This window comes from Ctenopharyngodon idella, chromosome 12 (genome assembly GCF_019924925.1).
Source record: "Ctenopharyngodon idella isolate HZGC_01 chromosome 12, HZGC01, whole genome shotgun sequence".
NCBI classification, from domain to species: domain Eukaryota; kingdom Metazoa; phylum Chordata; class Actinopteri; order Cypriniformes; family Xenocyprididae; genus Ctenopharyngodon; species Ctenopharyngodon idella.
In genome coordinates this window covers 14,191,755-14,216,030 of record NC_067231.1, presented here as the reverse complement: position 1 = coordinate 14,216,030, position 24,276 = coordinate 14,191,755, and the positions used below count along the sequence as shown (strand labels likewise).

General features: G+C 37.6%; 2 protein-coding genes across 5 annotated transcripts in view; one reads left to right on the top strand and one right to left on the bottom strand.

Annotated features, from left to right (window-relative positions):
* Nucleotides 1-17,507: 17,507 nt before the first annotated feature.
* On the bottom strand, nucleotides 17,508-23,549 carry si:ch211-141o9.10 (probable endonuclease 4). 2 transcript variants are annotated; one of them, XM_051915330.1, is made up of 8 exons: nucleotides 23,113-23,549; nucleotides 21,434-21,614; nucleotides 21,144-21,353; nucleotides 20,771-20,950; nucleotides 20,535-20,666; nucleotides 20,278-20,382; nucleotides 17,888-18,017; nucleotides 17,508-17,792 (listed from the first exon to the last, which is right to left on the bottom strand). In XM_051915330.1, the coding sequence occupies exons 2-8, from the start codon at nucleotides 21,606-21,608 to the stop codon at nucleotides 17,786-17,788; spliced, it is 939 nt and encodes a 312-aa protein (XP_051771290.1). In that variant the 5' UTR covers nucleotides 21,609-21,614; nucleotides 23,113-23,549; the 3' UTR covers nucleotides 17,508-17,785. The 2 variants fall into 2 exon arrangements, with proteins under 2 accessions (XP_051771290.1, XP_051771289.1); XM_051915329.1 differs by having other exon boundaries at nucleotides 17,508-17,797; nucleotides 23,113-23,453.
* The window catches only part of tnrc6ba (trinucleotide repeat containing adaptor 6Ba), a 25,399-nt gene continuing 23,543 nt past the window's right edge, over nucleotides 22,421-24,276 (top strand). For 2 of the 3 annotated variants that reach the window (XM_051915322.1, XM_051915321.1), the window contains exons 1-2: nucleotides 22,422-22,700; nucleotides 23,840-23,927. In XM_051915322.1, the coding sequence (XP_051771282.1) occupies nucleotides 23,871-23,927 (57 nt within the window). In that variant the 5' untranslated portion in view covers nucleotides 22,422-22,700; nucleotides 23,840-23,870. Of the gene's footprint in view, nucleotides 22,701-23,839; nucleotides 23,928-24,276 lie in introns of all 3 variants that reach the window. The other variant, XM_051915323.1, reaches the window with a different exon arrangement.

Here is a 24,276-nt window from a genome sequence, read left to right as displayed (position 1 = left end):
TTTGTCTTCCTGCGTTCTTTCTACAGTCTCTGCAGCGATTGCGCAGAAACTGCTGGTGTTCAGGCCCGTTAACTGTGATTCCTGTCTTGAGATCAGTGCCAAAAAGGGAATGGATCCAGCAGAGAATTCTTAGCTTATCATGGCAATGTTTATGGAGCTCAGATTTGAGCGATGTCCTGGGGCTGGCTTTCCTCTATGCTACCTCGTAATGAACTCTGGGTTAACAAATAACGAGTGTTGAAGTTTGTAATATCATGTTTCGCTTCAAAAGCTTCAAACAGTCCACAAAGGCATTTAAACATGCACATAGTTATTTTCACACATGATCTGATGATGACAAATGCCTTTGAGAAAACAATGTGATTCTTTCTTTCCCACACTTGATGCTTATTCTTGATAGTGAGGTGATTATTAAGAAATGTAAGATAAGCTTGTAATTGAGTATAGTTGTTACAAGTCTAATGTTATCAGAGTTTCTGCCCTCCTGTGAGTTATTTTCTGCTTTGGGCTTTTTTGTTTATTTCCTTTTTGCCTGTAGTAGACATGTTGATATACAGTAATGCTGCTTATAGAACAGCAGAAAAGCCTTTACCATGGTAACCCCTGTAAGCAAAGCAGGTTGTGCTACTTTCTGTTTATGAACAGTATTTAAATGCTTATGTGGTGTTTATCACAGCACTAAATACTTACAATGCTTAAAGCGATAGTCATCATTTGTCATCATTTACTCACCCTCAAGTTGTTCCAATCCTAAATTAATTTCTTTCTTCTGCTGAACACAAAACAAAAATATTTTGAAGAATGTCGGTAACCAAACTGTTGATGGGTCCCATTGAATTCCATAGTATTTTTTTTCTCTCCATACTATGGAAGTCAATGGGGTTACCCATATTCTTCAAAATATCTTCCTTTGTGTTCAGCAGAAGAAAGAAATTCATACAGGTTTGAAACAACTTGAGGGTGAGTAAATGATGAATCTTCATTTTTTGGGTGAACTATCCCTTTAAAGACTTAATAGGTTTTCAAGAAATTGTTTACACTTAAACATTTTTACATTTTAATCTGGACTAAAACATGGATTAAAAATGTACTGATTCTTTATTATTGTTTATTATCTGTTTAAAATATTTGTTTACTTCATACTTTTTTGTGTATTGTATTTTAATAATCAGATATCTTACTTTCTTTTTGCTAGAAGAAAGTAAGATATTAAATCTGTTAGGAGGACAACATGAAAATGTGTTACCATCACATGCCTAGACTGTAGACATGTTTTGTCAAAGCTCACTCTCCCATCCTGTTTTTGAGTTACACTATTTTAAGTGTGTCTTCTTGTTTCTCCTCATGTTACACTTTGTGTTTAGTCTACGCCATCATCTCTTTGTAGAGATACCGATCATCCTGTATTTTCCATGATGAGAGCTTGATGAGAGACTAATTACCCCAATCCACAGAAACAGCATGGCATGTCTTTAAGTAGACACATAGGTTTGTGTTCTCACATGGACGGGTCGTTTTGCCCAGTGTTTTGTCCAAGTGACTGGGACTGTGTTTCTTGCTTACAGCAAAATACCATTAGATGTCAATAATGTTATCTTACTGGATCAGTGTGACAGGGCTTTGGGTAAATCCTACATGTAAATATGCATTTGAAAGACAAGACAGACAGTGATATCACTAGAAAGCAGATGTTTCAGGTTTCAAGAAACAGGTGGATAATGCAGTGTAAGGGATAAGGATCAAGAGCACTTTAAAGTAGTGGGGGTAGAGGAAGCGAGATAGAGGCTAGGGAAAGGGAGCTAGTAAAACAGGATAATTTTTTCCCGGTGAAAAAGGATGTCTCCTCAGGAAATTACTTTTACATAGGTTTCGAAGCCTGCCAAGTCTTTAAACTCTCTTTCTCATTTCATTCTTTTTAAACGCAACTATTAATCCACACAGTAAACACATTAGGCCTATATCAAAACATTTGATAGCAGTTGTTTTCCTACAATACTCCTGTCTGTTATGTAATGTGGTAGTAGTAAATCACACGAGGAAGAATCCAGGATATTTTAATAGCAAAAACACAGTAACAGGAGAAACACACAGTTACATTAACGAGATCGGACAAAGACTGAGGGAGAACACTAGGTATAAATACACAGGGACTAACTAGATAACTAATGAGACAACAGGTGAACTAAATGACTAATCAGACAGAAAGGAGAGAACTAGGACATAGGACTAAACCAAAAACACAATGAAGGAGGGAGACACCGACTAGACATATAACATTTCGCCCCCTCCCGTAGGAGAGTCCAACTGAGGAGGGAGGACGGGGGTTCAGGAGGAGGGCGTGGAGTAAAAGACAATAAAACAGAGTCCCGGGAACATGAAACTGTCCATGGAGGTGTGGAAGGTGGGAGGAGCCAGGAGCAGGAGAAGCCAGGTGGTGGTCCAGAGACCGGCCGGGACGAGGCCCCAGGGCGGAGTCGAAGGTGGGAGGAGCCTTGGTGGAGTTGACTTGATGGAAGTTGACATCCTTGGGATGACCAACGGAGATGCAGCCGAAGATGGAGACCCACGCATAACCGATGGTCCTGGAGACCGAGGAGGAGCCATGGCGATGAGTGTCCGAGGTGGAGGCGGATGTATAGAGTGCAGAGGCTGAACCGGTGGGACTGAGGACGGAGGCAGAGCCGGGGGGAAAGTTGATCCAGACGGAGCCGAAGGTGCTGGCAGGTCGACGGCTTACCAAGGCAGAGCCGGAGAGACGAGGGAGCCCGGAGAAGCCGCATGACCGATGGATTCCAGTGGAGCCGAGGGAGGAAGGAGCCAAGGCGGATCTGAAGTGTCTACGGGCCGAGGCGGAGCAGGGGGCACAGAGGCTGGAGGCGGAGACGGGATCCTCTGTGCGGGACGGAGATGATGGCCTGAAGACACTAGGCAGCTCTACATGGCATGTAGGAGATGTAGAGAGGCTGAAGGACATCAACGGAGATGGGGCTGAGGAACTGGCTGACTGAGGAGGTAGGAAAGGGAGGCTGGGAGGCAATTCTGGAGATAATAGGGATGTTGGAGAAACAGAAGACGCTAAAGATACCAGGGGACTAGGAAAAACCTCTCCACAAAAATCAATAAGGTCCTCTTCAAAAATGTCCTTAAGTTCCTCATAGTATTTGCCAGAGAACAAATGAACGATTGATGTTGCCGGCTCATGTACCTGGTCAGACTCTTGCAATGAAGCGGGCTCCGGAGCGATGTTACCATCCGACCTTGTCCTCTGTCCTGGCTCATCCATCACGGCAGGCATGCCTCCTCGGTCTGCGGTGAGCTCATGAAACATCTCCGTCGGTTCACTCGCCGGTGGTGGTTGACTGGTCTCTGGCGGCTCTGGAGTCGGAGCGGGGCTGGTGAGTTCAACCTCGGCGGAGCAGATGGTGAACCGTGACACGTTGCTCACCAGCACCCACTCGACAAACACAGCAAAAGATCCCTGAGGACCCACAATGGGCAGGCGAGAACTTTGTGCACTCGTTCAAACTGGCCAGGTAGAATCCGCACAGGGAAGGATTGGGAAAGTCCGTAAGGTTCGCCAGATAGAGAAACGCACAGGTGTGGGCCTCGAGGCTTTTCTGCTCCTGCTCCAGGCATAGCAGTAAAACAGCAGGTGAGTTCATGCTGTCTTCAGTTTAGGTCCGATCTTCTGTTACGTAATGTGGTAGTAAAAAAAATCACACAACGAGGAAGAATACCAGGAGATAGGCTTTAATAGAAAAAACACAGGAACAGGATAAACATAGGAGAAACACACAGTTACATTAACGAGATCAGACAAAGACTGAGGGAGAACTCAAGGTATAAATTCACAGGGACTAACTAGATAACTATTGAGATGACAGGTGACCTAAAGGACTAATCAGACAGACGGGAGAGAACTAGGTCAGAGGACTAAACCAAAAACACAATGAAGGAGGGAGACTCCGACTAGACGTAACACTGTCTGGGTGTGAAATTAAATTCCATCAGTCTAACAAAGCCACATAGTCATTTTCTTGTTGTTATAGGCAATGACAGACATGTTTATAATTCTCTGATGTGACGTAGAGCACAAGTCTTTGAGGTGGAGTCTATAGCTCTGGGTATACTTTTTTTTTTTTATGCGTACGCTAGTGTACGCGCACAGTCGAACACACAGCCTTGGAAGGTATACTTCATTTGACTCGTACACATAAACAGGTGTTCGACGCATCCGCAGTTTTGAGCAGTCTCTCGCCACGAGTTACAACCCATGTAAGCATCTTTGTATTCTTTCATGTTAGAGTTGTACAAATGAGGGTACTCTCTAACCTCTTTGCACAATCTCTCATCTATGTAGGCCTCCATTGTCGCTGTAGCTTGCATGCATTCCATTCTGTTCTGTTTATGCAGTTTTTCTTTGACTACCTTGTGAATCGACGCCCCCAGGGCATGGTTGCCACCTTGTGGATAAACTAATTACTGCAAAAAAAAATTAAATGCGCATGTGCGACCTGTGCGTACATCCGGCGGTGTGCGTACAGTATGCGCATACTTTTCTGATGAACAAATTCACGTCATGCCCACTGTACGCTGTCCCTCGCGTACGTGTAAAAAGTAAACTATACTTTGGGCTTAAGTCAATTCTTTCAAGGACAAGTGCAAGTCAAGTTTCATATCCTTTTTGGTATTATTTTTTATAATCTGGAGGTTAGTTACAGTTGTGGTCAGAATTATTGGCACCCTTGGTAAATATGATCAAAGATGACTAAAAATAAATCTGCATTGTTTTTCCTTTTGACCTTCAATTCATAAAATGAGCAAAAATCTAACCTTTCATTGAAGGAAAAGAATTGAAAGTGGAGGGAAAGTCACATTATCAAATAAATGTTTTTCTCCAAAACACGTTGGCCACAATTATTGGCACCCCTAGAATTTTTTAATGAGTAAACTATCTCTGAAGTACAAACCCGATTCCAAAAAAGTTGGGACACTGTACAAATTGTGAATAAAAAAGGAATGCAATGATGTGGAAGTTTCAAATTTCAACATTTTATTAAGAATACAACATAGATAACATATCAAATGTTTAAACTTAGAAAATGTATCATTTTAAGGGAAAAATAAGTTGATTTTAAATTTCATGGCATCAACACATCTCAAAAAAGTTGGGACAAGGCCATGTTTACCACTGTGTGGCAACCCCTCTTCTTTTTATAACAGTCTGCAAACGTCTGGGGACTGAGGAGACAAGTTGCTCAAGTTTAGGAAAAGGAATGTTGTCCCATTCTTGTCTAATACAGGCTTCTAGTTGCTCAACTGTCTTAGGTCTTCTTTGTCGCATCTTCCTCTTTATGATGCGCCAAATGTTTTCTATGGGTGAAAGATCTGGACTGCAGGCTGGCCATTTCAGTACCCGGATCCTTCTTCTACGCAGCCATGATGTTGTAATTGATGCAGTATGTGGTCTGGCATTGTCATGTTGGAAAATGCAAGGTCTTCCCTGAAAGAGACGACGTCTGGATGGGAGCATATGTTGTTCTAGAACTTGGATATACCTTTCAGCATTGATGGTGCCTTTCCAGATGTGTAAGCTGCCCATGCCACACGCACTCATGCAACCCCATACCATCAGAGATGCAGGCTTCTGAACTGAGCGCTGATAACAACTTGGGTTGTCCTTGTCCTCTTTAGTCCGGATGACATGGCGTCCCAGTTTTCCAAAAAGAACTTCAAATTTTGATTCATCTGACCACAGAACAGTTTTCCACTTTGCCACAGTCCATTTTAAATGAGCCTTGGCCCAGAGAAAACGTCTGCCCTTCTGGATCATGTTTAGATTTGGCTTCTTTTTTGACCTATAGAGTTTTAGCCAGCAACGGCGAATGGCACGGTGGATTGTGTTCACCGACAATGTTTTCTGGAAGTATTCCTGAGCCCATGTTGTGATTTCCATTACAGTAGCATTCCTGTATGTGATGCAGTGCCGTCTAAGGGCCCAAAGATCATGGGCATCCAGTATGGTTTTCCGGCCTTGACCCTTACGCACAGAGATTGTTCCAGATTCTCTGAATCTTTGGATGATATTATGCACTGTAGATGATAACTTCAAACTCTTTGCAATTTTTCTCTGAGAAACTCCTTTCTGATATTGCTCCACTATTTTTCACCGCAGCATTGGGGGAATTGGTGATCCTCTGCCCATCTTGACTTCTGAGAGACACTGCCACTCTGAGAGGCTCTTTTTATACCCAATCATGTTGCCAATTGACCTAATATGTTGCAAATTGGTCCTCCAGCTGTTCCTTATATGTACATTTAACTTTTCTGGCCTCTTATTTCTACCTGTCCCAACTTTTTTGGAATGTGTAGCTCTTATGAAATCCAAAATGAGCCAATATTTGGCATGACATTTCAAAATGTCTCACTTTCAACATTTGATATGTTATCTATATTCTATTGTGAATAAAATAGGAGTTTATGAGATTTGTAAATTATTGCATTCCTTTTTTATTCACAATTTGTAAAGTGTCCCAACTTTTTTGGAATCAGGTTTGTATATTTCCATTCATATTTCCATTTTTTAGCACACCGGGGTGATCATGAACATGAAATTGTCCAGCCATGACTTCCTGATCCACAGGAGTATAAACATGAGGAAACACAAAAGCCAAATTCCCTTAATCATTCATCACAATGAGTAAAACCAAAGAATATAGTTCTGATGTGCAGTAAAAGATTGTTGAGCTTCACAAAATAGAAAGTGGCTGTAAGAAAATAGCTAAAGCATTGAAAATCCCCATTTCCACTATTAGGGCAATAATTAAGAATTTCCAATCAACTAAAGATGTTACAAAGTTTCTTCTACCTGGAAGAGGACGTGTGTCTCGTCCTAATGCGTGGTGAGGAGGAAAGTTTGAGTGGTCAAAGACTCTCTAAGGATCACAGCTGGAGAATTGCAGAGATTAGTTGAGACTTGAGTCTCAGAAAGCCTTAAAAAAATGATCAAACAGCACCTACATCCCCACAAGTTGTTCGGGAAGGTTTCAAGAAAAATCCTCTACTCTCATCCAGAAAAACCTCCAGCATATTCAGTTGTCAGACAAGACTGGAATTTCAAACGGGACCGGCTTATATGGTCAGATGAAACTTAAAAAAGAGCTTTTTGGCAGCAAACCCACCAGATGGGTTTGGTGCACACATGGATAAAAAGTACCCCATGCCCACGGTTAAATATACTGCTGGATCTTTAATGTTGTGAGCCTATTTTTCTGCTGGAGGTCTTGGACATCTTGTTCAGATACATGGTGTCATAGATTCTATCAAATACCAACAGATAAAAAATCAAAACCTGACTGCTTCTGCTAGAAATCCAATAATGGGCTGTGGTTGGATCTTCCATCAGGACAATGATCCAAAACAAATATCAAAACCAACACAAAAATGTGTCACTGAGTACAAAATGAAGCTTCTGCCATGGCCGTCCCAGTCCCCTGACCTGAACCCTAAAGAAAATGAGTGGAGTGAACTGAAGAGAAGAAGCACCAACATGGAGCTGGGAATCTGAAGGATCTGTAGAGATTCTGTATGAAGGAATGGTCTCTGATCTCTTGTCAGGTGTTCTCCAAACTTATCAGGCATTATAGGTGAAGACTAAGAGCTGTTGTCTTGGCAAAAGGAGGTTGCAAAAAGTATTGAATAAAAGGGTGCCAATAATTGTGGCCAACGTGTTTTGGAGAAAAACATTTATTTCATAATGTGATTTTCCCCCCACATTCAATTCTTTTCCTTCAATGAAAGGTTAGATTTTTGCTAATTTTATAAATTAAAGATCAAAAGGATAAGCAATGCAGATTTATTTTTACAGTCATCTTTGATCATATTTATCAAGGGTGCCAATAATTCTGACCACAACTGCATATAAACCTTGTTGAAGAGCAATCAATTTCGTATTTTGTTTTTCAAAAGTCTTCTCCAATTTGGTGTCCAAGTCAAGTCTCAGTAATTTGTTCACAAATCTTTGTAGAATAAATAAGAATATTCTTAAACTGCAAGTTAAATATGGCCAGAACTGAATTTTTTTTTTTTTTTTTTGGACTGCATTTGCGTTTGCTTTGGTTGTCAACGCATGCAACACAACCTTGACGATGGATGTTTCACCATTGTTTGTTTTTTATGAGGGCAGTCTGAAATCTGAACACATCCATCACAGAAAACTGTGTAAAAAAAATATTGATATAATATCATTTATATAATATAAATTTATATAATATTTATATATTTATAAATATAAAAAATCATACTTTGGTAAGAGTCATATTTATGAGAGTAAAAGCTGTAATTATTTATGAGATACTATGTCATAATTATGAGATAAAAAGTCAAAATGATAACATACCAAGTAATAATTATGAGATAAAAAGTTGAGATCAGAAATCATAATTATGACATAAATCATAATTATGAGATTAAAGTTGAGATTATGAGATAAAAAGTCAATTATGACAAAAACTTGACAATGACAATAACTTTTATCTCATAATTTTGACTTTTGTGTTATAATTATGATTTACCAAAACATGTTTTGGTAACATTTAAACCTTTATGCATAATGCATTATAAAGGTATCAATAGTGTATGTTATAATGCATTATATTTTTTTCATAAATAACTGTAACCAAAGTTAAAATGTGTTATAATATTTTAAGATTCCTTGTTCTGAAATTGGTTGCTTGTCATATGTTTTAATGTATTATACTTTCTAAAGGTGTAACAATAAATAGATAAGTATAATATTATATTATAACTGTGGTTACAAGTGTGCATGGGACTACACAATGCATTGTAAGGGCATAATTAATGCATTAAAAATACTTTTATAATGCATTATATATATAAAAGCTTTAAGTAAAATGTGTTACCCATGTTTTTTTTGTTTTTTTTTTGTTGTTTTTTTTTTATTCGGATTACAAAAAAAGGTTAATTCTGATCGAGATTGTGGAAATCAGATTTCACATGTTTTTTTTTTTTCCTGGTAAAACTGAACAGATTTGAGTCAGTGTGACTTGAATTCCCATCTATATGTAAGCAAGCATTTGAGAACATGTCCAGTGTCTTTTTGCTGTTTTGGAGCTTTAAGTTAGAGATTTTTGAATTAGACATTTTGGAATCAATGCAGTGAATTATTAACTTGCCGAACATTACTCAACTATCTGAGAATTCTGCCTGTCTTGTTTTAATAGTCCATTTTCTGATTTACACCTTCCTTTCCATTTCTGAAGAATACACAGTATGGGATACTGTGTGTGATTTGTGTGTGCATAGATATTAAGTGGCCGACAAGAACAATGTAGGGGTTCAGTGACTGTCAATTAGACACAAGCATCTGCCATTACATGTCACGCTCACGAACTTAAACATATTTTTTCTCATATTTCTCCATCCAATTTTCCCCTAAAAGCAAATATTTGTCTAATTGTTGCGCCAAGGCACAGACACCGAGCCCAGTGGTCAGATCTCCTATTTAAAGTCCATTAGTAGCTGGAAAGGAGCATTGACTTGGGTTATGAAAGCCAGATGTTGCCGTCTGAGAAGGAAAGCCTTTTTTTTCTTGTCTTTGTGTGTGTGTGTGTGTGTGTGTGTGTGTGTGTGTGTGTGTGTTGGATTGAGTGGAGGATGGGGTGTTTAATGTGTGGGGCGTGGGCTATTATAGAATTTTTAACTTTTAAAATTAACCCAGAAAGTGAAGACAGAGCATCTTTATGACCTTTACAGACTAAATGAACTTATAATTAGGATAAACATCCATATTATGTACAGTTAGTGCATGAGAAGCCACTCATATTTCTGACTCCACCTGCTTCCTTCCCGCTTTCCTGAGGAGCTTGGCGCTAATTAACTTCCTGTTGAGAACATGCCCTTTCTTGGCACAGAGCTCCTTGGAATGGTGGGTGCAGTGAAACTGGGGTGGAGGTGTAGCCCAAAGAATTTGTTTGGACTACGTCCCTGCTTCCGTGAATTCTGCCCTGTCAGGAAGTGTGACTCGGCCCAGACAATAGGCAATTGTGAGGCTGGACCTGAGCTAGCAGGAAACTCAACACACACACACACAGTGTCAAAATCAACCTTAGTGTCTTAAAACTGTCCCCTGAAGTCAAAGTAGCCATCTAAAAATGACTTTTAAAGGCCCGTTCACACCAAGAATAACAATGATTACGATAAAGGTAAAGTTTTTAAAATCCATCTAAATTTAAAAGAATTGCAGAGTCCACACCACAACTATAACAATAACAACACAGATGAACAAAATGACTTTCAGAGCAATTTTTTTTTTCCAGCTGATGATCAATAAAAACATTAACAGCCAATCAGAATCCATCCAACTTTAAAGTCACCATGACAATTCTTATTTTTTATGGAATATTGCGGTCTTTATTATAAATGATTTATAATGATTTTATAAATGATTTCCATGCACATTTTTTAATTCCTTCATCATCTTTATTCAAAAAAACTTCCTCTCCCTCTTGCAGTGACATCTCTTCTTTTCTCTAATGATGTGTTTACTGTCATGAGGGCGGGACAACCTGTAACTCACATGAAATCACAGCGACAATAGCAGACCACAACGATCTAACGATCCAATCAATTTCCGATGAACAAAATCAAGTTTTTTTTTCTTGTCTCAGAAGTTTTTTTTTCTTGTTTGTCACAATAGGGAAGAAAAGACTCGCAAAACAAAACTGCAGCTTGCTTATATTAAACAGAACGTTATCATCCATTAGTATGGACAATAATATAGTTATCATTATTGTTGTTCTTGATGTCAACGGCCATTAACTGTACTTTTTCTCTTTTACCAGTCTACGAGCACTACATCCTCGGTTATATGAGTTATATGAAAAGGCTGCCGAGGATCCCATGGAAAATGTTGTCCCTTTCCCTAATCCTGAATCTATCTGCTTGGTGTGATAACACTTGGGAGGACAGCTTACATAACTATGTGTGTTTACTTAGTTTAGCCTGTTTTTAGAGTATGTCCAAGGACAAAAACATAGGTCAAGAATGTGTGTGTGTGTCCAGAGTTGTGAGGAATGTCGTAGTCTGATCTCTGACCCCTCTGTGTGTTTGTGTGTCCACGCCTTGCTTGTCTCCACTCATGCACACACACGCATAAAAAGATCTGAAATCTTTCACTTTGGCCTTTGACAAAGACTAGACACATAAGCAAAGAAAAACACCTGAAAGTGTATGCTTCCTAAAAAAAACAAAATGGACCATTGTGTCCTCATGTATCCTTCGTTCTTTTACAGTTAGCGTCTTGTGTGTATTGCCAATAAATGTTTGTGTCTGTCTGAGCAAACGTGGGGTTTCTAGTCTGTTTCTCTTGGATTCTTTTGCCTGTGTGTTTGAAGTCTGTGCACATATCTCAGTGTAATTACCCTTGTGGTGTGCCAGGGGTGGGACCTTAATGGTAGAGTGTGTCAGGGAGGGTATGAAGTGTGGCATTTGTGTTTTTAAACAGTAGCTGCATTTTAAAGTTGAAGCTAATGGATATATGAAAATGGAATATATTTACATTACTATTGTGAAAATATAGTAAAAATGCATGGGATGCATTATCTTTAAGCAAAACATAATTTATTTATACAGCTAACGCTCACTATTTTGCTTTGCTATTTTGCTTAGTAATCCAAGACAGACTTTAATTTGTAAATCCCCACTGTTCAAATAATTCAATATCAAATTTTGGCAATAGGGATTTACAACTGAAAAAAAAAAAAATGAAAGTCAGTCTTTTGTTGAATCTTAGAATAGATATGGATTACTTTTAAGCAAAGCAAAATGTAGAGTTTTATATATATAAATTAGTTTATGTTGATTTAATTAAAAATACTGTAATTTGGTAAAGAGAATTAAATAAGAATCACCATTCAGAATAATGGAATTGCAATATATATATAGATATAGCTGCGAGCAGCAATTATCGGGGTTCAAGCGTTTTAAGGCCTTTAAGTCAATGCGTAAAAAAGTATTATGTTTTATTTAGCAAGCATGTAACTACTTAGATTATAGATGTAAAAGACAATTTACAGTCAATACAGGCAATTTACCATAGGTAATACATGGTTTTCAAAGATTTTTAACAGTTATAGTGCCACCTATGGTCTGATCTCCATAAAAGTTTTCATGCTTCTTTAGAGTCATAGTCTGCATGTACTCACCTAATTTCATGAGGTTTTGAGTTTTCCTTTATGATTTATAGGTTTTTGAGTATGTTTTGCCATGCCCATTTTATAAATGACCCCTTTATAGCTATCCAAAGGCTAATGTTAAACTTTTTTTTGATAATTATTGATCTGGAGAGTCCAGAGAATTGTACTGCACTGGTTTGGTTCCGATTAGGCGAAAAACCTAGGACTAGTTCGCAAAAGTAGTTTTTTTTTTTTTTTTTTTTACATAATTGTGAATATTTAACAAACGATTTGATTGACAGCAGTGATTCTTGAGGTAAAGCTGTTCAGTATGAGATCTATCAAATGATATGTATATTGTGTGGATGTGTGAAACACTACATAATTACAGAGCCGTAAAACTTGTTAGCGCCATCTAGTGGCCGATTTCTTTCCAAATTTTTGATCTCTAGGGCCATGAGTCGAACATGCCCACCGAGTTTCGTTCTGATCCGAGTTTCCGTTAACCTTGTCTAATAGGTGCTCAAACTTCATTGGCCAATGGCAGGCCATGTTTTTTGAGACCATGTTTTCCTATTATAGCACCACTAAGTGTCCAATCACCACAATTTTTTTTTACTGTGACCAAAGATTGAGCGTGTACGTGTACCAAGTTTGGTGAAAATATCTCATTTCGTTCTCAGGTTATAGCCATTTTAGTAAAATTGAGATGAAAGTGAAATCTTTTTTCTTTTTTCCTATCAATAAATTGTTTTTATTGAGAACATCATACAGAATAAAAATCTTGAATTGTACAGAAGAACAAAATAAACTGTTTAATTAACTGAATATATCAACAATCCTATTTTCTGTTAAGAAAAAAGTTTGAAAAAAGTGCGCTGTCATAATTACAGCAGAAATGCCAGATGAAATATCTTAGCTAAAATATCTTATCTTCGAATATTGTGTTGGACAGTGGGGGACAGTTTTGACCTTTTTTGAGTCAAAAAGGTTGAGAATCACCAGTCTAGAGGCATTACAGTGGGTGCTTAATTATGAAAAAATATATGCAAAAAGCATATAAGCAAAATATAACTTGTTTTTATTCCTTTGATTAAAGGTATGTGACCTGGATGTGTTTTTATGCATTTCAAATCTATTGATGTGCTGTCTCACTAACACCGCATCATAATATCCAGCATTTTTCAGATGAAATTCAGGAAAGTAAACATTCACCAGCATGCACAGCCTATCTGGTTGTTATGTGGTTACCAGAGCAACAGGGCTCTTGGAGGACCAGGCTGGAGCCTGCGGCCGCTGGGCTGCTGTGTGTGAAGGCCTGTCGCTCCGTGGCTCTATGCCCAGCCACCACTCCGGAAAATTCCTCAGTAAGGGTCAGCAGCGGAGATGCAGTCGAAGCCATATACAGCCATTTACTAACTACACCTTTAAATGGTTACCTCATTAAATGTGTTTGCTGAGAATGCAAGTCAAGGGATGCACATTCATGTGGTTCCACATTTTGAATAAATCTTGCACAAACATTAAAACTAAATCAGAGGAATTGCAGTTGGTTTGTGATTTATGAGAAACGCAGTAGAAAAGACTGTGTGGTCCATTGATTTTGCTCATCTGGCACTGCTTCATCTGGCTCATAAGACTCTCAGTCTGTTGAAGTGAGGCTTTGCTAAGCCTGATGTTACATACACTTACCAAAACATTAGCATTTGCAGTTCTTAAGGACACTCAATAACTGTCCTGTTAATTTCACACAGCTAATGAAAACGGCCACAGGCCCCCAAAGGATTTTCAAATATTTTTTTTAAACCAAAACATTTTGTCCTGACAAATGTGCAACATGGGGTAAACTACTGTTCAAACAGTAACAGGAGTCCTGCTGTTGTTTGTTCTTATTTGGCTTTGCCTTTAGCTGATTTTAAGGTAAACTTAATAGTGTATGCCTAAAAAGGAAAATAAAATATCCCAGAATCCCAAACAGAGTAACTCAAAGTATAATAGACTAGAGTTTTATACCTCAGGCTCTATTAATTAGTTTTAATAATGCCAAGTTGTTTCATTCCAGATAAACTCTAAGAAGGAAAACATAATGAGACCTGGAAACATTTCCCGTGCCATATGCATACCAAATGTTTTATCCCCTAGATGAAACGGAAAGAAACTAAAACACACAGAACATCTCAGAGCCAAAACATACATATGAATACACACTGAAAAAAATGATTTTTGCTGCTTGTTCAGATTGCTTAATTAAACTGAGCTAAAGCAACACAATTGCTATACATTTTGTCCTAACTTCATTTGACTGTGTTCAATCCACTTAAATATATTTATAAAACGGTTAGTTCCTGTCCTCGATTCTGATTAGTCAATAGCTGTGTTTTATTCACGATAAAACACAGCTATGACCGCTTCACACAACGGTTCTGTGTATCACTACACAACACCCTTAGCAACAACTCTTAGCAACATAAACTGTTTGTTCTCAATTCATATTGTTCATTGAAGCTTACTGTATTATGTAGATGAGTATTGTGAGAAAAAGATCGAGTGAGCGAGTTTATTACCTGCATTCAGATTTAGCATTTTCCTTCAGGTCAATCCTGTGTTCATAATAAAACATATGTTTAAATGTCCGATGTATTATCTTGTCCTTTTAACAGTTAAGGGGTTTTCCCATGACTGACAGTGCTAGTCAAAGCATTTGTCAGTTGTGTCTTGTTTCGTGCTCACAACAATTCAGTCTTTTCAATGTAAAAGTCTTCGCTACTGACTGACACACTCATAAAGACAGTCTTTGCCACCATCTAATGGCGTAATAATGTAACTTCTGTTGCTGTTCACGGTCAGGGACTATTTTTTCCGGTGGAAGGAAGGATTTTAGTGAAACTTTACTTCATGAAAGTTGCATTGATACATATTTTTGGCTTTAATATTTGTATTGTGTGGTAACCGTTTTATAAAAGCAATAAGGTACGAGAGGCTGTGCTGTATCGTGAATTAGTCACGGCTGAAGGGGTTGCAAGCACTCTGCTTCACGTCGTGCCTAACAACGCCCTTCAGATGTGACTTATTCACGATACAGCACAGCCTCTCATACCTTATTGCTTACATAAAATTGAAGTTTACTTATTCCGTTTGTGTTGGGATTACATGAATGATTTGTGTTGCATTAACTGAAACTGGGCGGGGCTTGTTAGTTCCCAGCATGCTTTGCATATGGCTCAATCAAGAGAGAGTAAATGTTGAAATTAAGTGTTATTTTATGTATTTTGATCAAGATGAGAAAAGGGAGAGACTTGATAGTGTGTAATAGTGTTTATTGTTCAGTTATGTTGGAATTATTAAAACAATTTAAATTACAGTGGTGTTACGCACGCTGTGTGTGCGTCATGTTATGTATGTGTGGTAGTCTTGTCTTGTGTGTTCCAGATCCCATTGGTCCATCAGCCTGTCACTCTGATGACGTCCCCCGTTCACGCTGCCAATCATCTTTCAACGCCCCGGTTAAAAACCCCGTATCTCCTCCGCGTTTCCAGCTGTTTGGCTCTATTCGTATTTTCTGTTTGGTTGTTTGCTTGTGGTTTATTGCGCTGTTTTTTTTCCTTTTGTCCTAATATTGTTCATTGTATATTGTATGTGTGTTTATTACCCGATTGAAGAGTCCTTTGTTGATTTTGTTTGTACAGTGTACAGTTGCGTTTTGCTGTCAGTCTTTCCAGTCATCACGTTGTATGTGAGGCTGGGAAGGTGCGGGCAGGTAAGTAAGTCGCGCGACGTACATTGTGCACACGTAGGACATTTTGTTTTCTGTATTAGACACACTAGGTTAGGAGAGAGTGCCACCCGCTGTATGTTTTTTTTTTTTTTTTTTTTTTTTGCTTTTTGGGTTAGACAGAATAGGTTAGTTAGGGCGTTTCTACGCCGAAGACCTTTTTCTTTCCACATTTTCTTTTTGGTAGTCAGCTTTGTTTGTTAAAATAGCTAGCTGTGTTTTGTTTTATTTATTTCTCTGATTTGGCATCTCTCGAGCTCCCCTTCCCACCTCTGTTTTTGTTGTTAACTACTACTGTTGTAAATATTGTAAATATTGATTACTTAATCACTGTTAATTACCTTTTACTTAATCACTGTGCACCATTGAACAATAAAACACCTTACACATTGTTTTCTTGTCTTTCGGCCTTCCTACCACTCCTGTATATGCATACACACACTTTCAAATGTTACTTCTTAAACTTCCCCTAACCAAACAAATAGAAAAACATCTGAAAGAACATAACATTTATGGGGGCTCGTCCGGGATATAAACAATTCGATCTTTCCCAGATATTAATTTTGTGTGTGTGCGTATATCTATATGTATCTATATATATAAGATTGAATGCCTAAATCATGTCAGGGAGCCATATAAAATTCACTTTGAGTCTACTTAATTGTGTCACTTAAAATGACTTTATTCCATGATGTTGAAGTTACATTAACAAATTATGTTTAACTTAATTGATTCATGTGGGACCGACGTATAAAATTAAATCATGTAAATCCAACAAACTTTTTTTTCTCCTTTGCATATTCATTCATATACTGTCTTATGGTTAAGTTTTGAAACCTCTGGTTCTGTCCTGTGGTTTATTAACTCCCTGACTGATATTTCCTGTTGGTTGGCAAAGAGTAGCAGATTCCAGTGCAAGGCACTTTTGTCTTCCTGTATAAATTCACACTCTGAAACATCCTTCCTACTGCTACTTTAAAAGTCTAAAACCACTTCTATAGGTTTCCACAGATAGTGCTTACAGATGGTATCCTTACTAAAAATGTGTTTTTGCAAGACTGCATGTGGCATTCTTGTGTGGTCCAGCTAATAGTGGGCTGTGGAAGTGTAGAGTTGCGCCCTCTATGCGAGCAGCTACACCTGAGGTGAGGCTTGGGCCTGGGGTGATGTGTGAAGATGGTCAACAAATTAACGTAGTTCCCTTCAACTCTAACTGACAAGAAAGATGGAGAAAAAGCTAAATATTTACAGCTTTGAAGAGAAGGGTTTTTATCGTTAACTAAAACTGAAATAAAAATAAGATAAAAAATAAATTAAAAAAGCTAATAAAATGACAAAAGCACATTAATTAATATAAATTAACATGAAAATAATTAATAAACTGTTGAAAAGACAAGAGTGCAATGCATAGGATTACAGTTGCCCCTCCTGATGTAAGTGTCCAAATCCTGGCTCCTGGCTCCCTCTTATGCTCAAAATGTTTATAACTCCATAATTAGCAGAGTCTTATGAACTGTTCAAAATACTGATATAAAGACTAATTTAAAATTCAACTTATTTATTTAAAAAAAAGAAAAGAAACATATTCTGTTACCAAAATCAGTATTTCTATTAGAAACATGAACAACAATAAGGAAACAGAAAGGATCTTAAAATCAAACAGAGATCTCTTTAAATGCTCAATTAATAAGATGCAGGGTAATGTGTATTATGCTTCACCAATAATAACTCCACCAAGGAAGATGGCCCCCAGCATTATGTCTAATTCTTCACCCTTTTTTCACAAAGGGAGTAAAGGAGCTCTATCTGTTCAGCATACTCAAAGCCTGGACTAGAAAGAGAGGATGCAGTTAAAATGCAAGTCAATGTTGTCGGTTCATTTCATTTGCACCAAATTTTGTTTTTCCAACCTGAAACTTACCGACCGGGTGTTTCTAAAATCAGAGGGATATTATCCAGTCGAGGCTCATTCACAATTTCTCGGAAAGCAGTAATACCGATTTGGCCACGTCCAATGTCTTCATGGCGGTCCAGATTGCTGCCTAATGTTCCTTTTAAAGAAAAATTATTACACAATCTCAAAACAAGTAACAATTCTACTTAATATGGTATATTTAGGCTAAACTTGTCACACTGTCAGTGTTGTGCATATAAATTAAATCATTGCACAACCAATTACAGCAACAGAGTGCTGCAGTGATGACGTATTTTTGTTGGCCAACCCAGAAGTTAGTTTCACCCTGGTTCTCTCTACAAAAATCCTAAAGCGTTTTTCCATTGGCTTTTGGATTATTGCATAAAATAAGCTCTGTGACCAAGAAAGGTTTTTGATTCTTACACGTTTTGTTCATAATAATAATAATGAACACAACTTTTATGAATTTTGAAGCGTAAATACATACGAGATGTAAAAAGTTAAACATAGGCTATAAATGAACTACATCACAGTCACATGACTTCAAAGTCACCATCACTAAGCTTCTGACAACTCTTTCACTCTTTATTTAAAAAACATTTTCAGTGAAAGTCTGAGTTAGGATCATTTGCAAGAGTGCGATTATAAACACAATGAGGCTGTAAAAGTGGACTAGTGAGTTCCCTGACATTTTCTATATTCCCATTTAGCCACTTGTTAGTAACCGAATTTTTCAAGACAAGACATTTAAAAAAAAAAGTAAAAAAATCAATTTAAACTAAATTGTTGCACCTTTGTGTTTGGGTCTGTTTTGACCCGAAAGTGAACTGTGGCTTTATGTGGCAATATGAAATTATGCTGTTTTTGTTGTGTGTGTGTGTATATATATATATATATATATATATATATATACACACACATTACATCCGTTAGTTAGATTTGTTTCAAATCACTTCAGTAAAATATATTTAGCCTCTTTCCTACGCTCATACACATTTTTTCCTTCCCACTGGGGCTGCATTTTGTTTATAAACATGCTCGCGCATGCACACATAATTCTGAAATCAAAATAAAATGACAAACAAATTAATGTCTTAATGTGATTGTAGAGCAAAAGTACATAGACCAAATAGTCTAAATTTGAAGAAAAGCGGGTTTGGAAAAGAAAAAGTCCACATTTCACTTTGCTGCCACCTATTGATGAACCACTGCAGCATAAAAAGTAGATTCAAGCTGTTCATCATCATCATTTTTTCATATTTTCATACTTGCATAAAAGTTTATGCAAGTAAAATGTATCAATTTAGTTTGAACACATTTCAGAGTAATATTGATGTTGTTTTGGTGAAAAGGAATATGTAAGTTTCATAAATTTAGAATGTTTTGAGCAGTCATGAGTTATTTAAAATGAGTAATTCAATTATATATATATGTTTATAAAACGGTTAGTTCCTGTCCTTGATTCTGATTGGTCAATAGCTGTGTTTTATTCACGATAAAACACGGCTATGACCGCTTCACCCAACGGTTCTGTGTATCACTACACAACACCCTTAGCAACCACTCTTAGTAACGTAAACTGTTTGTTCTCAATTCATATTGTTCATTGAAACTTACTGTATTATGTAGAAGAGTACTGTGACAAAGCATTTTCCTTCAGGTCAGTCCTATGTTCATAATAAACAATGCAATGTCTTGTCCTTTTAACAGTTAAAGGTTTTTCCCATGACTGACAGCACTAGTCAAAGCATTTGTCAGTTGCGTCTTGTTCCGTGTTCACAACAATTTAGTCTTTTCAATATCAAAATCTTCGCTACTGACTGACACACTCATAAGACAGTCTTTGCCGCCATCTAATGGTGTAATAATGTAACTTCTGTTGCTGCTCACGGTCAGGGACTATTTTCTGGTGGAAGGAAGGCTTTTAGTGATTTTACTTCATGAAAGTTGCATTGATACATATTTTTTGGCTTTAATATTTGTGTTGTGTGGTAACTGTTTTATAAAAGCAATAAGGTACTCGAGGCTAGTGCTGTATCGTGAATAAGTCACGGCTGAAGGGCGTTGTTAGGCATGACGTGAAGCGGAGTGCCTGCAACCCCTTCAGACATGACTTATTCACGATACAGCACAGCCTCTCGTACCTTATTGCTTACATACATATTGTATTTTACATACATGTATTTTATGTCATAGAATAAAAGGTGAAAATATTTTGAACTTGTCTTCACCACAGACTTCATTTCAGTCATTTAACCAAAACCCCATTGACTTCAGGATCATGTAACCGGAAGTGCTTATAACTAAAATACTAACTTGTTTTCGGGTTTTGGCCTACAAAAACACATCATCCCTGTAACATTCTATATTGATAAGACCAAATAAATGCTGCATACCTTTAGAGTCATTTAAATGAACGGCTCTCAAATAATGCAACCCAACCACACGGTCAAATTCATCAAGCATATTCTTCACTCCTCCAGGTGGTGAAATGTCATAGCCTAAACAGAAGAGTATCATGTCAAATACTTTATATATATCTAATCAACTTTGCATTAAGGTTTGTTATGTAAGCCCATACTTTCGATCTTTGTTTCAAAGACATCTTTTTCCAAATAATTTGTGTTAATATCTATTGGACTTCACACCATACCTGCTGCAAAAGCATGGCAAGTGTCCAGACACACCCCAACACGTGTCTTATCATGCACCCGGTCTATTATGCTTCTCAGTTCACTGAACTGCCCACCTACAGTGCTGCCCTGACCGCTCATGTTTTCAAGCACTATTGAGAGAAAAGAAAGAGAAAATCATAATCCAGCTAAATTCACCAGAAAGCATGAACACAGTTGCACATTTTCTAGAAATCATCAGGGTTGTTTAGTTGACCTGTAATGACGGCAGGAGTTTGCTGGTGTGCGTGGTTAATAGCTTGGGCAATTTTCTCCATGCATTTCTCAGGGCTGGAGTCTATAGAAGCTCCAGGGTGAAAGTTAAACTGGCTGAGGCCCAGTGCACTGCAGCGACTCAGTTCATCCACAAGCATAGTCTGGCTCTTACTGAACACATCTGGATTACAACATGCAGAGTCATTTGACAAACTGTCTTATAGGCTATACAAAACATATGCAGCCTAGAGTATTAATTATTGACTAGATATTTACTAAATCAACTGAAATATGCCAACCTCATGGCTTCATCTTTAAATAATCAGTATTTGATGGATGCACACAACCAGAGCAGGAACAGTCAGCACACAAACCTTCTTTGGGGGAACCGCAGTTCATCAAATAAGATCCATGTGGCAGGATGTGTATCGGATCGAAGCCATGTTGAGCACAGGCTTTTTGAAATTTAACTGCTGCAGCTGGATCAAGTGCTGGTCTGGTCCAGGAGCGCTGGGAGCCCAAGAAAAGGGCAAAAGCATGACCTCCTATTGCCACACTTGATTCGACTGCTTTCCATATTCCTCCTTAAGAATATTTGTCAAATTAATATGCATTCAGCACAAACACTGCATTTTTAAATCAATCATAAATCATCTTTGCTCACCTGATATTGAGACGTGAGCGCCTATGTATTTTTTCTTTGCCTTTTTCTTCATTTTCTGTGCTATTTCTTCCTCTCTGCTGCTGCCATCGGATGGTTCTGCATCAGAATGTTGTAGCTCCTTTGTTTCAGTAACTTCCTCTGTCTTTCTCTTCTCGCCTTTTCTTCGTGAGGCCATATTTTTCTGAGTCAAGAATAAGCATGTGGTTAGACATTCTTAACACTATGAGTAATAAACAACCAAATATAATGTGGTAAATCTACGCCGATGAAAACATTACTAATCATGAACCAAATTTTTTTTTTTTACATTAATAATACTCTGGTTTAAAATGATTTAGGATACTTTTGTAGGCTGTTAGGGCAGGTCATTTGTGATATGACATTTATACAAACATATTTTTAAATAACAATTTACACTGGAGATGATACTAAGACTGGAGCTTTCAAAGTTGGACCCGGGGATCCCTAAGGACCTCAAGAGCATTAAAATTCATTGGAAAATTTCAGAGGAACAAATTGTAAAAAGTTATTTTTCTTTCATTCTGCTTTCTAAAAAAAAAAAAAAAAAAAAATCACTAATGATTTTATTCTATGGACAATTTTATAGGCTACATCTAACAGAGGGTAGAAAAAATTATTAAAATGATTTTTTTGTCTAGATAAAAGCTTTCTTACAATGGCAACATAAAAGTGAAACATGTTGTCTTTATCATTTTTATTGTATTTTATAAAAATTTATGTTTATACAAAAAAGAAAACACCTGTACTAAAACACTATCTATATTTACACTTTCTATATGTGAAATTTGATATGATAGACTAAGGTAGCCATTTAACTGATGTTGAAAGAGAAACAATATGTAACCGTATGTACAATGAACAAAAGAGCCAGCTCTCACAATAAATAGTACATTTTTATTATAAGAACGGCCAAATAAAGAGTTATTGGACTTTTAATATTGAAGGTCAAAAATCTCCCTCGGCTGCCCCCCTTCCGTCAGACCTGTCCAGACACACACATTCACACCGAGCAGTAAAATGGCCGACCGTCAACCAACTGACTTTACAGCGCTTTAAACACAGATTCCGCCTCTTTCGTTTACATTATCGTATTTCATATTTAAAAACTATAGAAGGAGTGTTTTCATTACTAGCTTTTAGATTTTGATGGAGTGTTGTATTTCACGTTGCCTCAAAACCCAGAAATTCGCACTTAAGCACTTTAGCTGTAGCTAGAAGACTAGCTGCGGTGCATGTAATTCCTGAGGTAAGTGCTTTGTTTTAAAGAGTAATTTATATTAAATGTTATTTGCTACGAATGAAAGTAATATGCATTCGTAAAACCGCAGTGGTGTGAAAGTATTTATGTGTAATATAGTTTTTCCTCGTCGACATCTGTTAGCCACTAGCTCGATTGCTAGTTAAATTAGCCAGCAAGCTAGTTAGCATCTGCTTGTTTGCAACTTTAGCTTTCCGCTGGTCGATCGTAAAAACATACTAGTTTTTATTTAGTACTGTACTAATTAATATGGACAATGATTTTGCGTTAAATGAAAACGCGCATGAGTTGGCTTTATGGTTTTGGTGGGCAATGTATCCCGACTCATAGTCTATTGCTGTTGCTCCCCATATTTGACCAAATGCATATTTATGCATGTCTTGTTTTGACGGTTGCTTACCCTTTTGATTTTTGTTGTGATCCGTATGCAGTTAATCGGCGGCTTCAGGTGGAATTTAACGAAATTACCTGATTTACGTTTAGTGTTTGTCAGTGTCTCCTGCTAACAAACTAGCTAACTCGGTAACAAGATTTGTCAGGACCAGTAGAGCGTACGAGTTAACTGAATATTTCAGTTATTGTCGTTAAAACAGTTGATTTTGCACGAATCATTCGGATAGCTGACGTATGGAATGTATATAAAATCTTATGTTGCACCGGAGGAAATGGGCGGGTGAACGGAGCGCCTGTCCAAAACTGCCCAGCCTGCCAACTGCAGGCTCGCAGACAGATAACAGCAATAGTTTTTCCCATTACCACGATTACAGTATGATTTTAATGGGCATCCGATTTATTACATGACACATGCAAACACAGGTTGACCCTAAAACCAGCATTCCTTTGTAGTTACGTATTCAGTGATTTGTGATGATATGATCATGTGTTTGGTGCCGCTGTTGTGTCTCAGGCTGTTATGCATTTTGGGTTGGTAACAAGGCAGCACCTCTTAGTGCCTGGATTGGTTGAAGGTGATACTTAACAAAAACTGTACATTTTCCAGATCCTTGGTACTGGGTACTCTGGATTAAACAGAAAAAGTCTAGGCCTATATATCCTTGAGAAGTGGGACATGTTTCTTTTGACCAAGATTGTTTTAAACAGTATGATCAGTTCCTTATCTTTTGTAGAAAGGAGCATCAGGAAAGGGAGCAGCAGTTCATGGAAGACAAGAAAAGGAAAAAGGAAGATAAAAGGAAACGGGAAACCTCACAGAAGGTAATTGTTATATTATGTATGAATTCATTATTTTGGATTGTTAAATTAAAGTAAATTAATGCACTCCTTGTGGTGGTAATGCATTCGGCCACTATGCAGGTGTGCATTAATTTTCAATAATTCAGTGTCCCAGAGTAAATTTTTAGCTTGTGTGTAGTACTTTCTTACACCATCGATTTCAGCATCTTGTTAAAGGTGTAGTAAGCAATTTCTGAGAAACGCTGTTGAAAGTGAATCGGACCGACCACCAAAACACAACTGTAACAACTTGCTTTGGTGACTTCAAATATTAACAGCGTTTCTCAGAAATCGTTTATTGTACCTTTAATAGATTGAAAGTCATCCAAGC